General features: G+C 41.3%; 2 protein-coding genes across 2 annotated transcripts; both read right to left on the bottom strand.

The window, feature by feature from the left end:
- Positions 1 to 7,009: 7,009 nt before the first annotated feature.
- Positions 7,010 to 8,734, bottom strand: LOC5571529 (probable cytochrome P450 6a13). The gene is made up of 2 exons (XM_001653624.3): positions 7,515 to 8,734; positions 7,010 to 7,445 (listed from the first exon to the last, which is right to left on the bottom strand). Exons 1-2 carry the CDS (start codon positions 8,578 to 8,580, stop codon positions 7,030 to 7,032), a joined length of 1,482 nt encoding a protein of 493 aa, XP_001653674.1. The 5' UTR covers positions 8,581 to 8,734; the 3' UTR covers positions 7,010 to 7,029.
- Positions 8,735 to 15,578: 6,844 nt separating this feature from the next.
- Positions 15,579 to 17,499, bottom strand: LOC5571528 (probable cytochrome P450 6a14). Its single transcript, XM_001653623.3, has 2 exons — positions 16,336 to 17,499; positions 15,579 to 16,278 (listed from the first exon to the last, which is right to left on the bottom strand). The coding sequence occupies exons 1-2, from the start codon at positions 17,414 to 17,416 to the stop codon at positions 15,863 to 15,865; spliced, it is 1,497 nt and encodes a 498-aa protein (XP_001653673.1). The 5' UTR covers positions 17,417 to 17,499; the 3' UTR covers positions 15,579 to 15,862.
- Positions 17,500 to 18,221: the final 722 nt, after the last annotated feature.

The raw sequence follows: 18,221 nt of genomic DNA on the forward strand, positions 1-18,221 counted from the left end.
TTCTTGAAAGAAAAATGCAAAAATATTGCAAATTTTTTCGGAGCTATCACCAACGTTTTTGTCAAGATGCATTATCGAGGGAAAGTTATCTGACTTCAGTTTTGTTTTGACGTAATTAAGGAAATTTTTTGGGCAAGATTTTATTTCATTTTCAGTTTTTAAGTTGTAATCCTCATATGCGTTATCTATGGCTTGATTAAGTTGATCACAAATTGATAGATAACTTGTTAAGTTTTCGTTATTGTTATTTATTTTGTATTTTTTGTGCTTTCAGCTTGCGGAGTCTTGGAATGGTTTCTTCGTCTTATTCTTTTTAATGGAACCTCGTCAAGAATAATTTCAAATAACAATTTGTAAAATACGTCGACTGAGGCTTCGACATTTCTTTCGCTTCTTAAAATCGTTTGCCAATCTATCCTATTTAACCTTTCCCTAATATTTTCATAATTTGCCGAATGATATTGAAAAACTTCTTCATATACGCAGTCATCAGGTCTGTTATTCTTGTGTACAAAAATTGAGAGCTCTATTGCCTTATGGAATGCTTCATTTTTCCATAATGGGGTTAGTGATTCAGACAAACAGAAGTCCTCATACATATTCGTTAATAAAACATCTAAATAGTTATTTTGCTTATTTTTAATGTGGTTAACTTGATTTAGGCCTAAGCTAGCGATTTTGTCAAATAAAAATTGCAATGTTTGGAATCAGGATGCACTCATTGTCAGCGTCTGGAATAAAGTCAATGCTTCTTTGATTAAAATCCCCGAATATATGAACTTTTACTTCTGGAGAGAGCTTAGACATGATTTCGTCAGCGATTTGGAAAAATTTATCATAAGAGTTTTTACGAGCGTTATTTGGGGGAAAGTATACCGAGGCAAACACATGTGTTTCGCCTTCCACAAGTATTTTCACGAAAAAAAAACTACATTCTTACATATTCAATGGGTGCTCCTTATATAGGTGCACGATACTGCCAGACAAAACATACAATAATTGTTCATTACGCGCGTACGCTTCTCAATACAGTTTGGCGCGCTGTTGGGTTGGCGCCAACTGTAGAGGCTGCACGCTGACTGGCAGTGGAATATTCCACAATGGAACAATAGATCAGGGCTGGCATCAACTCGCACAATGCGCGCAAAGAGCAGAATTTAACCACTGCACAAAGAGGAGACAGACGCGCGCAAAGTGTAACAACACGAACACAATGAGGGCACGCAGTAGGAAAGAGAGAGTAAGCGATTACGCTAAGAGTAATGCTGACGGAGTGTGTTGGCAAAACATGCTCAAAGTGTACACAATTTGGCTCTTTTTACCTTATAACATGGGTATTTTTAAAACGAGACCAACGAATAGATGTCGGATATCGATGTCCGTAGTTGTTTTGGAATTTAAGATGGCGACTTCCGGTTTGTGAAAAGCGTTTCAAACCCATGCAATATGGGTATTTTTGGAACGGGGCCGACGAGTAGATGACGGAAATCGATGTCTGACGCCATTTTGGAATCCAAGATGGCGACTTCCGGTTTGTGAAAAGTGCTTCAAACCCATGCAATATGGGTATTTTTGGAACGGGGCCGACGAGTAGATGACGGAAATCGATGTCCGGTGTCGTTTTGGAATCCAAGATGGCGACTTCCTGTTTGTGAAAATCACTTTGAACCCATGCAATATGGGCGAAAATCGATGTCTGACGCCATTTTGGAATCCTCTTGAGCCTTTTTTTTTTTGAAACGTTGCTGTTGAGCCCTTTTTAGCCCGCCCACGCAAACTAACCCCACTATCAGAAAGATTGGTGTTAGCTCTTCCTGATAGTGGTGTTGGTGAGCGTGATCGAGTTGAATTGGGTTCAAAAGCGGCTTGCAAAGCCAATGTTTACCAATGTCGATGTGCCCTTTTGAAATGTTTGTCCAGGAATGATTGTTTACATTCTGATTCCATTCGAATGGCATTCGGGTTTGGGTGCTAATGAGCGTTCACTGACTAGCAGTCCACACCACGGAATGATTCAGTGAGTAGGAATCCTCTCAGTCAGTTCAATGCATTCGGCGAATGGATGCTAAGTGCATTAACTCGTGCCTCGCAGATACAAGTGTATTGGTATTCACTTCTCTTCGCGTTCCTTCCGATTGTCGCTTTTACACAATCGGTTTCGACGCTTTCATGCTACACTCCGCCTTGGACGGTTCAGCTATCACTGAATGTTCTATAGCAGCAGATTTTTTTCTATTTTTCATCGGTGGCGTTCGGGTGAGTGAGTGAATTTTCCCATGCTTGCTGAGGGTCAGTTCCTATTACCTATATTATTAAATGTTAGGATCGTTTTCAATTAAAGACTGTTGGACTCAATAGTGAAGGTTACGAATAAAGGACCTACAAAACACCCAACAGACCAAAGGAGAGTGCTCCGATTGACGAAAAGCTTCTTCTGACTGGAAAGAAAAGGATGGTTTACTGCGTTACACTTATAATGCGTGTAAATTACTGCCGCCGTTAGAGCACGGTTATGAGGCCCACAATAGAACAGATTTTCCTATGGGAAGCGTGCGGGTGGTCATCGGTTTTTCAGTTCTGTTTTTTGAAAATTTTTCATGATACAGACGATAGTTTTTTTCGCTATTTTTCCGACAATTTTTTCCATGGTGAAAAATTTTCCGAAAAATATTTTTCTTTTTATATTTTTAATATATTGCTGAGAAAATTTCCTTTCGATTTCACTAAACAAAACTTTGTTCTACGATGCATAGTTCAGGAGATATGAATTTTCAATGTTTGAGGTATATAGAAAAATCGTGAAAATTCATCTAGAGTTTTCCGGGAAAATAGGACACTATATTTTTTGAATTTCACTTTTGGTCATGTATCCACGAGCTCTACCTCTGTTGAAAATTTCATGCAAATCGGAGAACCTCCGGCCCAAATTGTCCGATAATAAAAAAAAAATCCCCTGGTACCGTAATCCGGGGTAACATTGATCAGCGGGGTAACATTGATCGGGATGACTCATCTTGTTAAACGTTCAAATAAAGATTTATTGCTGAAGCATTTTTGAACCATGAATGGTGCCTCTCTTTCGTATATTCATAAGCTAATGATAATTAAGGTTTTTGCCAAAATTGCGTTTAGTTCATGCGCAAATTTGTCTTCTTTTTGAAACAATGATTTCTATCATTTTCACTGACACTACCGAAAATGCATGTCTTACATGAGTTCTGCAGGCGATGTGATCAAGGAAAATGCGGGTGTTACTAAAAATGGCATCGCCGAAAACGATTCCGTTGTCAAATCTTTCATAAGTTTATTCATTTAGGCAACATTATCTAAATACTATTACGAATGTAGAATTTCCTGAGGAAATTGCCTACTTTAAGGCGTATTACGCGGTTCAAGGTGTTTTTAATTTTGATATAACTCAAAAAGTAAATGACTTGTAAGAGTTTGGTCTTCATATTTGGCTTCAGGGGCCCTGATTTTAGTAAGTAACTACATTTCCAATATTAGCGAACGTTGTTTACTTGGGTGATCAATGTTACCCCATATCAGCAGAATAAAAAAATCACTTAAAACATTTATTTAAACATGTTTAAATCTTTCGAAAAACTAAATAAAGTACATAGCTAGGAGCGGTGGGTGCCAGTACTTGTTTTAAAAATATGAAACTTGTAACATTTGTATTGTGAAAAGAAAAATTTAGGAAAAACTAAAAAAATGATCAGTGTTACCCCGGATTACGGTACAAGACAAAGTGAACCGCTACTAGCTTGATAGAACGATGAATTGGAACAAGTCAGCCTTGAACCAAGTAATTTGGAGAAACATTTTCAGACTCATGAAATAAGTTCGACCAGCAAAAGCTAGGGGATTATATGATAGTGCAATTACTGTAGGTGTTTCTGCTGATTCACATTGTTTGTCAATCGCTGATTTCTCTTTTTGCTGATAACTTGAACAGATCAATATTATAGGTAGTGCTTCGTGAAGCCCAAGCAGGACAGTTCGGTTTTGCGTCGTCCGATAGATTTAGCTCACGGTTTCGCGCATGTTTTCGTCGCCGGAGATTTTTGTTTTGTTTTTTCCTGTTTTGGAGCGTCTTGCTGGGTAGTGCTTCGTGAAGCCCAAGCAGGACAGTTCGGTTTTGCGTAGTCCGATAGATTTAGCTCACGGTTTCGCGCATGTTTTCGTCGCCGGAGATTTTTGTTTTGTTTTTTCCTGTTTTGGAGCGTCTTGCTGGGTAGTGCTTCGTAAAGCCCAAGCAGGACAGTTTTTACATTCAGAAATGGAATAGTGAAAAGTGAAAAATGAAAAAGTGATTTGTTTGATTTGTTTGATTTGTGTCCTCAGTACTGTTGGTTTTTGGCTGCCCTATGTTCACCGTACCATCCGGAAGTGACAGGCAGCACATAAATTTAGAGAATCAATCCGGTGAGTTTGTTCTAGTATGATACTTTTTCTTTTGTGAGCCTTCCGGATCGTTTTTGTCCGCGTCGTGGAACTTTTGATCGTTTCTTGAACGGAAAATGTTATTTTCGGAGTTTGATAATTATGTTCAGATTGCGCATTCTGTCCGGGCGGGTGTTACGCAACTAACAATCGATTGTGGATGCTTTTTAACCGTTCGATGACCCTGGAGGGATCGATTCTGCTTTTCGTATAATTTTGAGCAGAAAAAACGACTGTGTTATCCCAGGGTGTTTAGTTCGAACGCGCTTCCTTTCTTTTATATCCTGCAAATAAAGAATAAAATAATATGTTAATCAGTCCACAGTCCGAGAAGTCTCTCCTCTGCGCCTACGGTAGGCAGTATTTATAGCTCAGAAATCCCGTAGGTACGAACAAGTAAAAGGTACAGGAGTCACCTGAGATAGGTAGACATGACAGTCCTTTCCCCTTTAGAAACTGTCAAACAACTCTTTAAAAAAAGCCGCCTTCGCGTTACAACAACAAACAATCGAAAATATACCAAACAAATTCCACAACTGTAACTTCAAAGTATTTATTTCATGACTACAACAAGCCATTCAAATCATTGGATTCATACTGCTCTGCTCAACATTAAATTTGACAACTTCGTCAACACTAAAGAACAATTTCGTTCATCTCAATATAACAATCGCTTCACAAAAGAACAACTATGTTCACAATATACGACAATTTCGTCAGCTCTGAAGAACAATTTAGTTCAACTCAAATCGGTAATTTCACCACACTCAAATAAATAAAATTGGCAAACTCGCCACCTCAAAGAAAAACGATAATCGCCAAGACACGTTTCCATGATCCTCGTCGCCACTTTTATATCCTGCAAATAAAGAATAAAATAATATGTTAATCAGTCCACAGTCCGAGAAGTCTCTCCTCTGCGCCTACGGTAGGCAGTATTTATAGCTCAGAAATCCCGTAGGTACGAACAAGTAAAAGGTACAGGAGTCACCTGAGATAGGTAGACATGACACTTTCGTTTTTCGATTATCTAAAAATACAGTACCACCCAGTACAGTTTTTCAATAGGCGTGATTTTTTTTTACGCGTATCGTTATTTTATACAATCCGATGACCCTGGAGGGATCGGTTTTGCTTTTTACGGGTTATTGAGCAAAAAAATTACTGCACAATCGACAAGCATTTCGCGAAATACTATTTATACTATAAATAAGCTATTGTTTTCTCTTTTGATTGCCGGCATTCAAAAGATTAATTTGAAAACTCTTAAACAACAAATATTTATGGTCTATCGCCAGCTTTCTAGGCGAATCCTGACAATATACCTTCCCCAACCTCCAACTCCGTAGCACTTATGAGGGTGTCGCTGAGTCGGTGGCCTCTCATTAAGTAAGTGCTACATCAACATTTCCTTCCCCTATCCCAAGTTACGGTAAAGATGGGCGTGGCCGGGAATAGCGATATTCATGCTTTTAGTATTCTTGTTTATGATTTGAACAAGGTATACTCCCCTGCCTTGTTTTTGAAAGTAGTCAGGATGAGATTATTAAAAAGAAACATGAATGTTGCTAGTATCCAATCTACGAAATATACCGTGACTACGCTAACGCTAACGCTAACGCTAACATTGTTTGTCAATCGCTTTGCAATCATACCATATGTCTCAACTAACACCTACAGGAACTTGTTCACAGCATGAAATTGTCTCTATTTAGCTAATCAAACCACTTGCTATGATGAATTGCATACATAATTATGGAATATTCCGCAGATCGTCTACTGGAGTCCGTATTACTTATTCAATCTCCAGCAATTATGTTATCAGAGCTATTTTGCGAAGATTCTTCTTCTTGTTTTGATATTACGTCCTCACTGGGACAGAGCCTGCTACTCAGCCTTGTGTTCATGGAACACTTCCACAGTTATTAACTGAGAGCTTTCTTTGCTAAAGTTGCCATTTTCGCATTCGTATATCGTGTGGCAGGTACGATGATAATCTATGCCCAGGGAAGTCAAGGAAATTCCCATTACGAAAAGATCATTTGACCGACCGGGAATCAAACCCAGACACCTTCAGCATGGCTTTGCTTTGTAACCACGGACTCTAACCACTCGGCTAAGGAAGGTCTCAATTTTGCAAAGATGCTTCGTTAAAAAGGCTCTGGTTAAAGGATTAAAGGATTCCATACGTCGAATTTTTCAATTCCATAAAATGATTTGTCGATCGCGATTTCATTGAATTACTCAGTAGTCTCTTCACTTTTGTAATCTGCTTCAAATTCTGAGATACAGAAAATGGGTCTTCACCTTGTTTTAATGAGTCGTCACTTAAAGGTTACGTTTTGACGCGAATGTTCAATTTATGTAAGGCGTGCATCTCGCTAGTAAACAATACCGTAACATTATCATTTTGAATGCTCCCACCCTTTCGGACAAAACATGACATTCCGTTCCTAATCTTCAATGAACAATCATTTACTGTCGATAACAACCGCTACACACGCGCACACATCATCACAATCAACTCGGCACTAGCCGTAAACTGTAATTAAACCTAATTATATGAACCGGTTCATCACCACTCTACAGCTTCTGGACCTTTAACCACAGTCCACCTTCCGAGGTGAGAACAGGGCTGCGCGGGGAGATTTTCAACGGAACCGGAGTCTTGCTGGACAGTGTGAAACTGAAATCCCTCAACAGATAGGCCAATCCGACGCGGGCTTGCATCATACCGAAGCGCATTCCGATGCAAATGCGGGGTCCTTCACCGAACGGCAGGAAACAATAAGGATTCCGCTTGGCCACTTCTTCCGGTGTAAAGCGATCCGGGTTGTACTTTTCTGGATCGGGATAGTATTCTGCGTCGTGGTGGAGGGCGTACACCGGCACGATCAAAGTGGATCCCTGCTGAAGGACAACGTTGCTGTTGGGGAGTTTGTAGTCCTTGGAAACCGATCTGGTCAAGGTTGATGCCGGAGGATACTTCCTTAGGGACTCTATAGAACGGAACGAAAGATAATATAACTTTAGGATTTGAGTGGCATTTTTGATTACTCAGGCCTTACCGTTGATACATTGATCGATGTACTGCATGTCTTGCATCGCCTCATATGTTAAAGAACCGTGCTTTTTGATCGAATCCATCACACTTTTGCGTGCTTTATTTTGAAGGTCAGAATTTTGCGCTAGTTCGTACAAACAGTACGACATTGCTGTTGATGAAGTTTCGAAACCAGCTAAGAAGAACACGAATGCTTGTGCAGCAATTTCCTCAACAGTCAATGTCTCTGTGTTGCCGGTATTTCCATCATCCTTCAGCTTCATCAATAAACTCATGAAATCATTTCGCTCGATCTTATTCTCTTCACGATACTTGATTGTATCCCTCACAGCACCCAGGAAAAAATCTGAAACTTCTTTATCAACCAAAGCTATATGTAGTGATCGCGCAAGTGAACGGAACTGTTGAGCGATAACTGCCTTCAGGAACCGCCCATTGGCAAACGAAAATATTTTGCGTCCCATGGCCCTGAACTTGGCATCCGGATCGTGTAAGCTATTGCATTCCAACCCAAAAGCACAGGTGCCAATCACGTCGGTTGTAAACCGAGCAAGAATCTCCTTCATCTCGATTTCAGCATTGCTGGACACTTCACTTTTCATTAGCTTCTGAAATTCGTCCGCCACTCCGATGATAGTTGGGTACATCATTTTCATCTTCCCTGAAGTGAACGTTGGCGTCAATTTTGCTCGAAGATTTTTCCACTTGGCACCCTCCATCGTGAACAGATGAGCCGATAGAGGATCATCTTTCTCATTATAGTAAACCGAACGATCATGGAAGTATTGGAAATCTTTCACCAGAACACTTTTGATCAGGTCCAAGTCCATCGCCAGAGCTACCGGGTTGATGAAGAAGAACATCCCCCCAACTGGACCTTTGCCTTTGAGCTCCTTATAACATCGTTGCATTTGGGACGATAGATGTTCCTTCCGTCCCATTCCTCGTAAGTTCCCGGCTGGGAAGCTTGGCTCCACATACGGTATTCCACGATCCATCCAGTATGAGTAGCGCTTGCGAATCCACAAGACCGCCAAGGTCAGCGCCAACACGGTGAGATAAATCAACATTGTCGAATAGATAGCTTGTTTTTCGGTCGCGAATGAATGTAAACTGATGATGACCACCAAGCGTGCATCAGGTATTATATTGGCCCATTCGTCGAGAGATTACTCTTCCACACTTCAGCATGAGCGAGCGCAATGTTTATCTCCCGACGGCTGTAAAATGACTTGGCAAGAAAAACGTATCACACGCCTAGCTGTAGGTGACTAACATTACTCAACAAGCATTATTCGGAATTCAATCAACTCTGGTTAGAGTCATCAAAGATCTATGATTGAGCTGGTTGTGGTTCAACAGCCTAAGTTTATACGATAAAGAAAGGGTTTTTAGGTTATGCCGGTGAAAACCGGTTGGTGTTGAGATACCTTGTTTTGCGTTAGGAAACTTGCACTTCCGATAGGATGTGAAAGTCTGCGATGTAATAGTGCAAATCATTGGGCAGATTGATTGCCGTTATCGATGAATTCAATATATCACAGAGATGTGTTGTGATAAGTAGAAATAATTGTCCAGGAGAGAGAAGTAATTCGTAGGGGGAGATCTTCCAGTACTGGACAGCATTTAATACCGGGCCTCGTCGACAATGGAGAAAGCATGATCCAATCAAAATAGTGTAGTAGAAAATAAGTTATAATAGAGAGCATTTTTTGCGTTAAATGTTATAGTTATGGACGGCCATCTTTAGCCGAGTGGTGAGAGTTCGCGGCTACACAGCAAAGCCATACTGAAGGTGTCTGGGTTCGATTCCCGGTCGGCCCAGAATCTTTTCGTATTGGAAATTTCCTAGACTTCCCTAGGCATAGAGTATCATCGTACTTGCCACACGATATACGAATGCGGAAATGGAATTTTTGGCAAAGAAAGCTCTCAGTTAATAACTGTGGAAGTTCTCATAAGAACATTAAGTATTTCTGAATCGTGAAATTTTTTAAAAAGGTGTTAGTGAGCATGAAGCTTACCACTTAGAGAATTGGTGTCTTCAGCAAAGTTATTCAGTAAGGTGAGAGATACTGAACAACTTTGCCAAAGACGCAATCAGTTCTTGATACAACATATTATACACCATATGGTTTAAAGCGTTACAGGAATCTCATCGATTTCCAACAACTACATAAAGAACCCGTTCTGAAAATACCCATTCTGCATAGATTTTCAACAATTTCCATGGACCGAAATTCGCCATCTCCATCTACCAGAGCTGCGGCAACACACGCGAGCTGGGAACAGCTTTCATAGTGATGGTTGATATGCAAAGGCGCGTAATCGGGTGGTGGTCGATCAATGAACGAATGTGCAAGTTAAGAATCAAAGGCCGATTCTTTAACTTCAGCATAATCAACGTGCATAGCCCACACTCCGGAAGCACTGATAATGACAAGGACGCATTTTACGCGCAGCTCGAACCCGAGTATGACCGCTGCTCAAGCTACGACGTCAAGATCATCATAGGAGATTTGAACGCTCAGGTTGGCCAGGAGGAGGAGTTCAGACCGACGATTGGAAAGTTCAGCGCCCACCGGCTGACGAACGAGAGCGGCCTACGACTGATAGATTCTGCCGCCTCCAAGAACATGGCCATTCGTAGCACCTATTTCCAGCACAGCCTCCCGTATCGGTATACCTGGAGATCACCTCAACAGACAGAATCGCAAATCGACCACGTTTTGATCGATGGACGGCACTTCTCCGACATGACCGACGTCAGAACCTGTCGTGGCGCTAACATTGACTCCGACCACTACCTGTTGATGATGAAACTGCGCCCAAAACTATCCGTCATCAATGATGTACGGTACCGAAGCCCGCCCCGGTACAATCTCGAGCGGCTGAAACAACCGGATTTCGCCAATGCGTACGCGCAGCATCTTAAGGCAGCGTTGCCGGATGAGGGTGACCTCGATAGGGCCCCTCTTGAGTACTGCTGGAGGACAGTCAAAGCAGCCATTAACGACGCTGCCGAAAGCGTTGTCGAATATGTGGAACAGAGCTCAAGAAACGATTGGTTCGACGAGGAGTGTCAGGAGGTTTTAGAGGAGAAGAATGCAGCGTGGGCTGCAATGCTGCAGCATGGTACGCGGTAAAACGTGGAACGATACAGACTGAAGCGGAAACAGCAAACCCGCCTATTCCGAGACAAAAAAGCGCCGCCTGGAAGAGGTGGAATGCCAAGAGATGGAACAGCTGGGCCGGTCACAAGAAACGCGTAAGTTCTATCAGAAGCTCAACGCATCCCGCAACGGCTTCGTGCCGCGAGTCGAGATGTGCAGGGATAAGGATGGGAGCATTCTGACGGACGAGCGAAAGGTGGAAGCAGCACTTCGACGAGCACCTGAATGGCGCTGAGAGCACAGGCAATGAAGGACGGGACAACGGAGGAAATGCCTTCGTTAGTACTGCGGAAGATGGAAACCAACCAGCCCCCAATTTGAGAGAGGTTAAGGATTCCATTCACCAGCTCAAGAACAATAAAGCTGCTGGTAAGGATGGTATCGGAGCTAAACTCATAAAGATGGGTCCGGAGAGGCTGGCCATTTTTCTGCACCGGCTGATAGGCACAATCTGGGAAACAGAACAGCTTCCGGAGGAGAGGAAGGAAGGGGTAATATGGGCATACAAGGCATCTACAAGAAAGATGACAAGTTAGATTGTGAGAACTTTCGAGCGATCACCATTCTAAATGCATCCTACAAAGTATTATCCCAGATCATATTCCGTCGTCTGTCACCTGTAGTAAACGAGTTCGTGGGAAGTTATCAAGCCGGCTTCGTTGACGGCCGATCGACAACGAATCAGATCTTTACTGTTCTGCAAATCCTCCAAAAATGTCGTGAATACCAGGTCTCAACGCATCACCTTTTCATCGATTTCAAGGCGGCATACGACAGTATCGACCGCGTAGAGCGAGCCGAATGTAACAATAGGGCTCCATCATATATGATGGATATTTATGTACGATCTTAAAATTACATTGCTGCTGGTTTGAAAATGAGCTATAATTAGCTACCAAACTAAATGAATATATAAAAAAAGTTCTAAACGGGAATTGAACTCGCGACCTCTAGAGCGATATGCTACATGCCCGAGCTTTCTCGACTGTCTCACCACCTTAGTAAGTGGCTGGCGAAAGTTGAACAGCTTCTGCGTAAAATAAGTGTATCACAGAATTGCTTCGACGGTTGGCGGTTTCATCGAGAAGTGATTGAAAGAGCAGTCAACAATGCGGAGCGTTCTCTCGGTTGCGTGATTGTTGAGCGTGGCTGGGTTTATTTTGTGGCAGATTCATGTAAATTTCTAGTGGATTTAACTGAAATATAGTTGGAAGGGCACTGTTTGGTTGACAGATGGTCATATTTGCTTCAGCTGTTGGCTAACGCTTGTAATTTTCAAATGCCTGCCATAATTTTCCGTCGATGTCCAAATTGCGTGCTGCTTAATATTCACTAATTTTTGCTGTGGAGAACAGCTTTCCCGAGATGCTCACGAGACTGATAAGAGCGACGATGGAAAGTGTGCAAAATTGTGTGAAGGTTTCAGGTGAACACTCCAGTTCTTTTGGATCCCACCGGGGACTACGATAAGGTGATGGACTTTTGTGCCTGTTGTTCAATATTGCGCTAGAAGGTGTTATGCGGAGAGCCGGGCTTAACAGCCGGGGTACGATTTTTACGAGATCCAGTCAATTTGTTTGCTTCGCGGATAATATGGACATCGTCGGCCGAACATTTGAAAAGGAGGCAGACCTGTACCCCCGCCTGAAACGCGAGGCAGCAAAAGTTGGACTGGTGGTAAATGCGGCCAAGACAGAGTACATGCTAGATGGTGGGGTCCAGCGCGACAGGGCTCGCCTAGATAGCAGTGTTACGATAGACGGGGATACTTTCGAGGTGGTCGATGAGTTCGTCTACCTTGGATCCTTGCTGACGGCTGACAATAACGTTAGCCGTGAAATACGGAGGCGCATCATCAGTGGAAGTCTGGCCTACTATGGCCTCCAGAAGAAGCTGCGGTCAAAAAAGATTCACGCTTGCACTAAATGTACCATGTACAAAACGCTCATAAGGCCGGTAGGCTCTACGGGCATGAAGCGTGGACGATGCTCGAGGAGGGCCTGCAAGCACTTGGAGTCTTCGAACGTCGGATGCTTAGGACGATTTTCGGCGGTGTGCAGGAGAACGGTGTGTGGCGGCGAAGGATGAACCACGAGCTCGCCCAACTCTACGGCGAACCCAGTATCCAGAAGGTGGCCAAAGCTGGAAGGATACGATGGGCAGGACATGTTGCAAGAATGCCGGACAGCAACCCTGCAAAGATGGTATTCGCTTCGGATCCGGTTGGTACAAGAAGGCGTGGAGCGCAGCGAGCTAGGTGGGTTGATCAAGTGCGTATCGATTTGGCGAGCGTGGGGCAGAACCGAGGATGGAGAGATGCGGCCACGAATCGAGTATTGTGGCGTGAAATTGTTGATTCAGTGTTATCTGTGTAGATGTTAACTAAATAAATAAATGAACCAGGACCTGGAGAGCGTGTATCGCAGTCGAGGATGGAACCGAGTGAATTGGCGAAATATTGTTGGCGAGGTTTTATCAAGATAATTGTGAAACCAAATAAACAAATAAATAATACAGAAGTAACTGTAAATCTAAAAATGCCGATGATGAAGTTTTGGATTCTTTTGATGTCAAATATTTATTCTATAGCATTCCTGTTAAAGAGGCTATAAGCCTATTAGAAGATAGGCTACTTAGTGAAGGCACAGATTGGATATAAAAATTACGTACATACAATAAAGTAACTTAACTTTGCATGGAAGAGAGCAATGTTTCCTTTAGAGATTAAACTCATAAACAGTTAAATGGAGATCAATGTGAAAATGATAATGACTCACGCCTATCAAATATTTTTTCGATAATGCTTTCATTTATGAGAAATTTGAAGTTAGATGCCTTTCCCCATACAAAACGAAACGAGAAAACTTCTACTGATCAACTGTGGACAAGACCGTACATTAGTAGTTTTTTTCTCTTAAATATACTTTAATAATCCCTCCCCTAAATTTAATAAACATTTGTAGAGAAGAGACCTTTAAAAAGATTTTTTTTCTCACGACGGTACCCAAAAAGTATTACCACCTGTTTTTACTCACGGGTCCAACGAACTTGCATAGTAGCGCCAGTATTGAGAAATACTTGATGGTCCGAAATGGAACAGTTTCGCCTTTTGAAAAGTACTGTTTTTGTAGGTAGTTTTAAAAACAAAAGAGCAGAAACAATTTGTGAACGCACAGGTACGATGCGCACTGGTGACAAAATGCGATTTTTTGCTTACCCATATGCATGGAGGTTTTCTTAAAATCTTTTAAAAGCACTTACGATCTAATCTAATTTCGATCAGACTTCCTTTTTGAATTAACCCCTCTACCGGTAGCTTCAGTTTTTACCGCAAAATAAACATTGAAGTCGTTATACCTTTTTTGTTTTCCAATATTTTTGCACCATTTATTCACAAGTTCTCAAACAACTCTTCTAGCTTAGAAATCCGTGTCGGTATCATTCATTGGTGATCTGGTTTTTGAAGATATTCCGATGTTTCTTGGGAGACCGACATTTTCCATATAAAATGTCTTTTGCGGCCATTTTGTTTTTGGTTAATATATCAATAAAATAAAGTGTGGGCTATGTAATGCAAGGTAATGAGGAGCTATTCTGAAAAAATCATACAAATCAATTAAGAATTCTTGGAGATATCCTAAAATTACGATATGATGTTTTTTGAAATTTTTAAGATCTTTATTTGGCCAGTGCGGATCCTGAAACCTAAATGCTTGTTATTTAAAGCCGGCTGCATTAAATTGCTTTATTTTTTTGCACAACATACTCTCGTTAATTTATTGTTCCAAAAAGTGAATAACCGAATACGATTGAAATTTAAGTGCAAAAATATAGTAATAAGTTCCTCAAATTACATAGATACAGTTTATGACACTTTTAATTCACTCCGGTGAGGGTTTTGAAACGAATCATGGAAGTGCCTAAGCTATATTTTATCTTACGAGGCACAACCTAAGATTTGCATCATTGAAGCAATAGAGTAATTATTGTTGGATTCCATGACGCCTACGTTGCCTTATGTAAAATATTCAAAACGATTGACCGTGAGTAATTAAAAAAAAACTTTGAAAATTTGAGCAAATTAGTTATAGTTTGTGATTTGCTAGATGGTTTTAAACATGATGGATAAATCTTGAAAATCTTATAAAACTCATTTATTATTTAACTCAAAATAATTGCATACGTTTCAGTCGAATGTAAGGTACCCGGATTTTTTCAGCTTGTTGTCCACTTGTGCTCGGGCTAAGTCTTTTCTAAAGCTCGCGTGTGTAGGTCCCGTCGATTGATGCAAGCGGGTTTGTGCTTCCATTTTCTGAGCAATTATCTTGCTCGCGGATATTCCATGATCATTATTCAGAGAGTAACTTGCATTATACCATATCCATTATCGATTATAGAGTTTTGTTGCCTAAATGGCGTGGAGATGCAAAGTCTCACAGGAACAAGCGGGAAACCATGACAAATTATTTCCCCGTGGCTGTTATGAACCTAAGGCACAACTTCAATACCTAACAGATCAGCTCCTCACAACAAAAAAACACAAGAAAGGTAAAGTGTGTTAAAAAAATATATTACATTTATTTTCCTTTCTATTTATCAATAAGGCTGATACAAATAATAAATTTCTTTTATGTTCGAGACAACTTGGTAGGCACGAGGGTGGAGGGGGGGGGGGGGGGTTGATAAAAATAAATAAGGAACAAAAAAATAAAATTTAAAAAAAAGTTATTTATCGAATTTTTATTTTCAACGATAATTGTTAAACTTTCTTCACATGTCCTCTGGATCATTATTTTACTTGTATTTTACTTTAAAATTTGAAAAAACCTAACTAATGTCAAAAAAATGATGAATCTTTTTTTTTTCTCCCCTTCAAAATTTTCGGATTTTTGAAGGGGGGGGGGGTGACATAAAAGAAAATTAATATTTGTATCAGCCTAATGTCAACACAGGTTGCCTCTGGCCCCTCAATTATAATGTTCAGTTATAATTGTGCCTCGCAGTTGAAGGGTCTCATTGCAGTTTGGCACCTTCGGTCAATATCACCTTGTCATAACGAAGAACCAATTCACTCCCTATTCTAATTTTAAGACTTTAGAAAAATAGTTTTTTACCACTTATGGGTGCGTTTCATAACATTAAGCTCAATTCAGATTGAATCGAAGGTAATACAGAGCCTTTACAGCTTCCGCACATTCAACCACAGTCCACCTTCCGATGTGAGAATAGGACTGTGAGGTGAAATTTTCAACGGCACCGGTGTTTTGTTGGACAACGTGAAACTGAAATCCCTCAACAGGTAAGCCAGTCCTACTCGGGCTTGCAGCATACCGAAACGCATTCCAATGCAATTACGGGGACCCTCACCAAACGGCAGGAAACAGTACGGATTCCGTTTGGCCACCTCTTCCGGTGTGAATCGATCTGGGTCGTACTTTTCTGGATCTGGGTAGTATTCTGCATCGTGGTGCAGGGCGTACACCGGCACGATCAAAGTAGAGCCCTGCTGGAGGACAACATTGCTGTCCGGGAGCTTATAATCCGTAGACACCGTCCGGGTTAAGTTCGACGCCGGGGGATATTTTCGTAGTGATTCTGTGAAGAAAATACAGGTTTTAGAAAAGCACTTTATGTTGTTTCAAATTGTCTTACCGTTAATGCATTGATCAATGTACTGCATGTCTTGCATTGCTTCATATGTTAATGAGCCGTACTTTTTGATTGCATCCATTACACTTTTGCGTGCCTTGTTTTGAAGGTCAGAATTTTGCGCAAGTTCGTACAAGCTGTTTGACATTGCCGTCGATGATGTTTCAAAACCAGCCAAGAAGAACACAAATGCCTGTGCCGCAATTTGTTCCACAGTCAAAGTTTCCACGTCGCCTGAATTCGTATCCTGCGATGATTCATCATTCTTCAGCTTCATCAACAGACTCATGAAATCATTTCTTTCGATTTTGTTCTCTTCACGATACTTAATTGTGTCCCTCACAGCACCGATGAAGAAATCCGACACATCTTTATCAATTAGGGTTATCCCAAGCATTCGCGCTAGCGAACGGAACTGCTGCGCGGTTATTAACTTCAGTAAACGTCCTTTAGCAACTGAAAATATTTTTCGTCCCATGCGTCTGAATTGAGCATTCGGATCTTGCAAACTGTTACACTCTATTCCAAATGCACAAGTACCAATCACATCTGTCGTAAACCTAGCAAGAATATCTTTCATCTCGATTTCCGTATTACCCACCACTTCGTTCTTCATCATTTTCTGAAATTCATCCGCCACTCCAATGATAGTTGGGAACATAGTTTTCATCTTCCCTGAAGTGAACGTTGGCGTCAACTTGGTTCTGAGATTTTTCCACTTGGCACCCTCCAACGCGACCAAATGAGCCGACAGAGGATCATCTTTCTCATTATAGTAAATCGATCGGTCGTGGAAGTATTGGAAATCCTTCACCAGAACAGTTTTGATAAAGTCCAAATCCAACGCCAGAGGAACCGGATTTATGAAGAAGAACACACCTCCAACTGGACCCTTTCCTTTAAGCTCCTTATAACAGCGCTGCATTTGAGTCGAGAAGTGCTCCTTCCGTCCCATGCCACGAATGTTCCCGGCTGGGAAGCTCGGTTCCACATATGGTATTCCACGCTCCTTCCAGTATGCGTAGCGCTTGCGAACCCACAAGACCGCCAAGGTCAGCGCCAACACCGTCAGATAAATCCACATTGTCGAGTAGATTAATTGTTTCCCGCGCCGCGAATGAATGTGTACTGATGAATCTCAACCTGTGCGTTCGGAAGGTCTTTAAGTTCCGTTTCATTCCACTCATTCACCAACACTGCTGCATGATTGAGTGTCCGTAGTTTATTTCACAGCTCAACACCGAAGTGTTCCAACAAAAATAATCACAGTTCCGAACGACGTAATAAATGACGAAAATGAATTACAGCATTGCTCAACACACCTTTTTCTGTTGAACGGGTAAAAATGGGGGTCTGGTAACTTTGGATGGTTGATAAGCAACCTAATACTCTCGTAAAAGTCACAATTGTCATATCAATAACATTGAGGATTATGTCAAATAACGATGTAGAGAGTTGTTTGATTTTCACACCCACACACAATACAAACATGCTAACCAATTATTGTGCAATCTCGATCAGATTTTTTTTTATGCAGTGTTTTGTCATCCCCACGTGTGAAGGGGTGTGTAATATAGGGATTGAATTGCGCAATTGGAAACTGTGCGTTCTTGAAGGTGAAGATGAATCGAAGCCAAGCCCCATATTTTCAAGAGCACAAATCTGGAGAACCAAACATCCGTTTGAGCTGAAAACCTAATCGATTGGTCACTAGCTGGTGGTGACTAATCAATTAAGTTTTCGACTTCAAATGGATGTTCAGTTCTCCAGATTTGTGCTCTCGAAAATTTTAGGTTTGGCTTTGATTTATTTTCGCCAAACCTAAAATTCCAAATTCAGATTTTTTTTCTGGAGGGAGCCTTGAAAACTCTTGTTGCATTGATTTGTGC

Source organism: Aedes aegypti, chromosome 2 (genome assembly GCF_002204515.2).
Source record: "Aedes aegypti strain LVP_AGWG chromosome 2, AaegL5.0 Primary Assembly, whole genome shotgun sequence".
Taxonomy (NCBI): Eukaryota; Metazoa; Arthropoda; class Insecta; order Diptera; family Culicidae; genus Aedes; species Aedes aegypti.

Bases quoted from the DNA above. Each gene is read 5' to 3' on its own strand.
- LOC5571529 (XM_001653624.3), bottom strand. From the start codon at position 8,580: ATGTTGATTTATCTCACCGTGTTGGCGCTGACCTTGGCGGTCTTGTGG. The intron at 7,446-7,514 runs GTAAGGCCTGAG...TCCGTTCTATAG, and splicing joins CATCGATCAATGTATCAACG to AGTCCCTAAGGAAGTATCCT.
- LOC5571528 (XM_001653623.3), bottom strand. From the start codon at position 17,416: ATGTGGATTTATCTGACGGTGTTGGCGCTGACCTTGGCGGTCTTGTGG. The intron at 16,279-16,335 runs GTAAGACAATTT...TTTTCTTCACAG, and splicing joins CATTGATCAATGCATTAACG to AATCACTACGAAAATATCCC.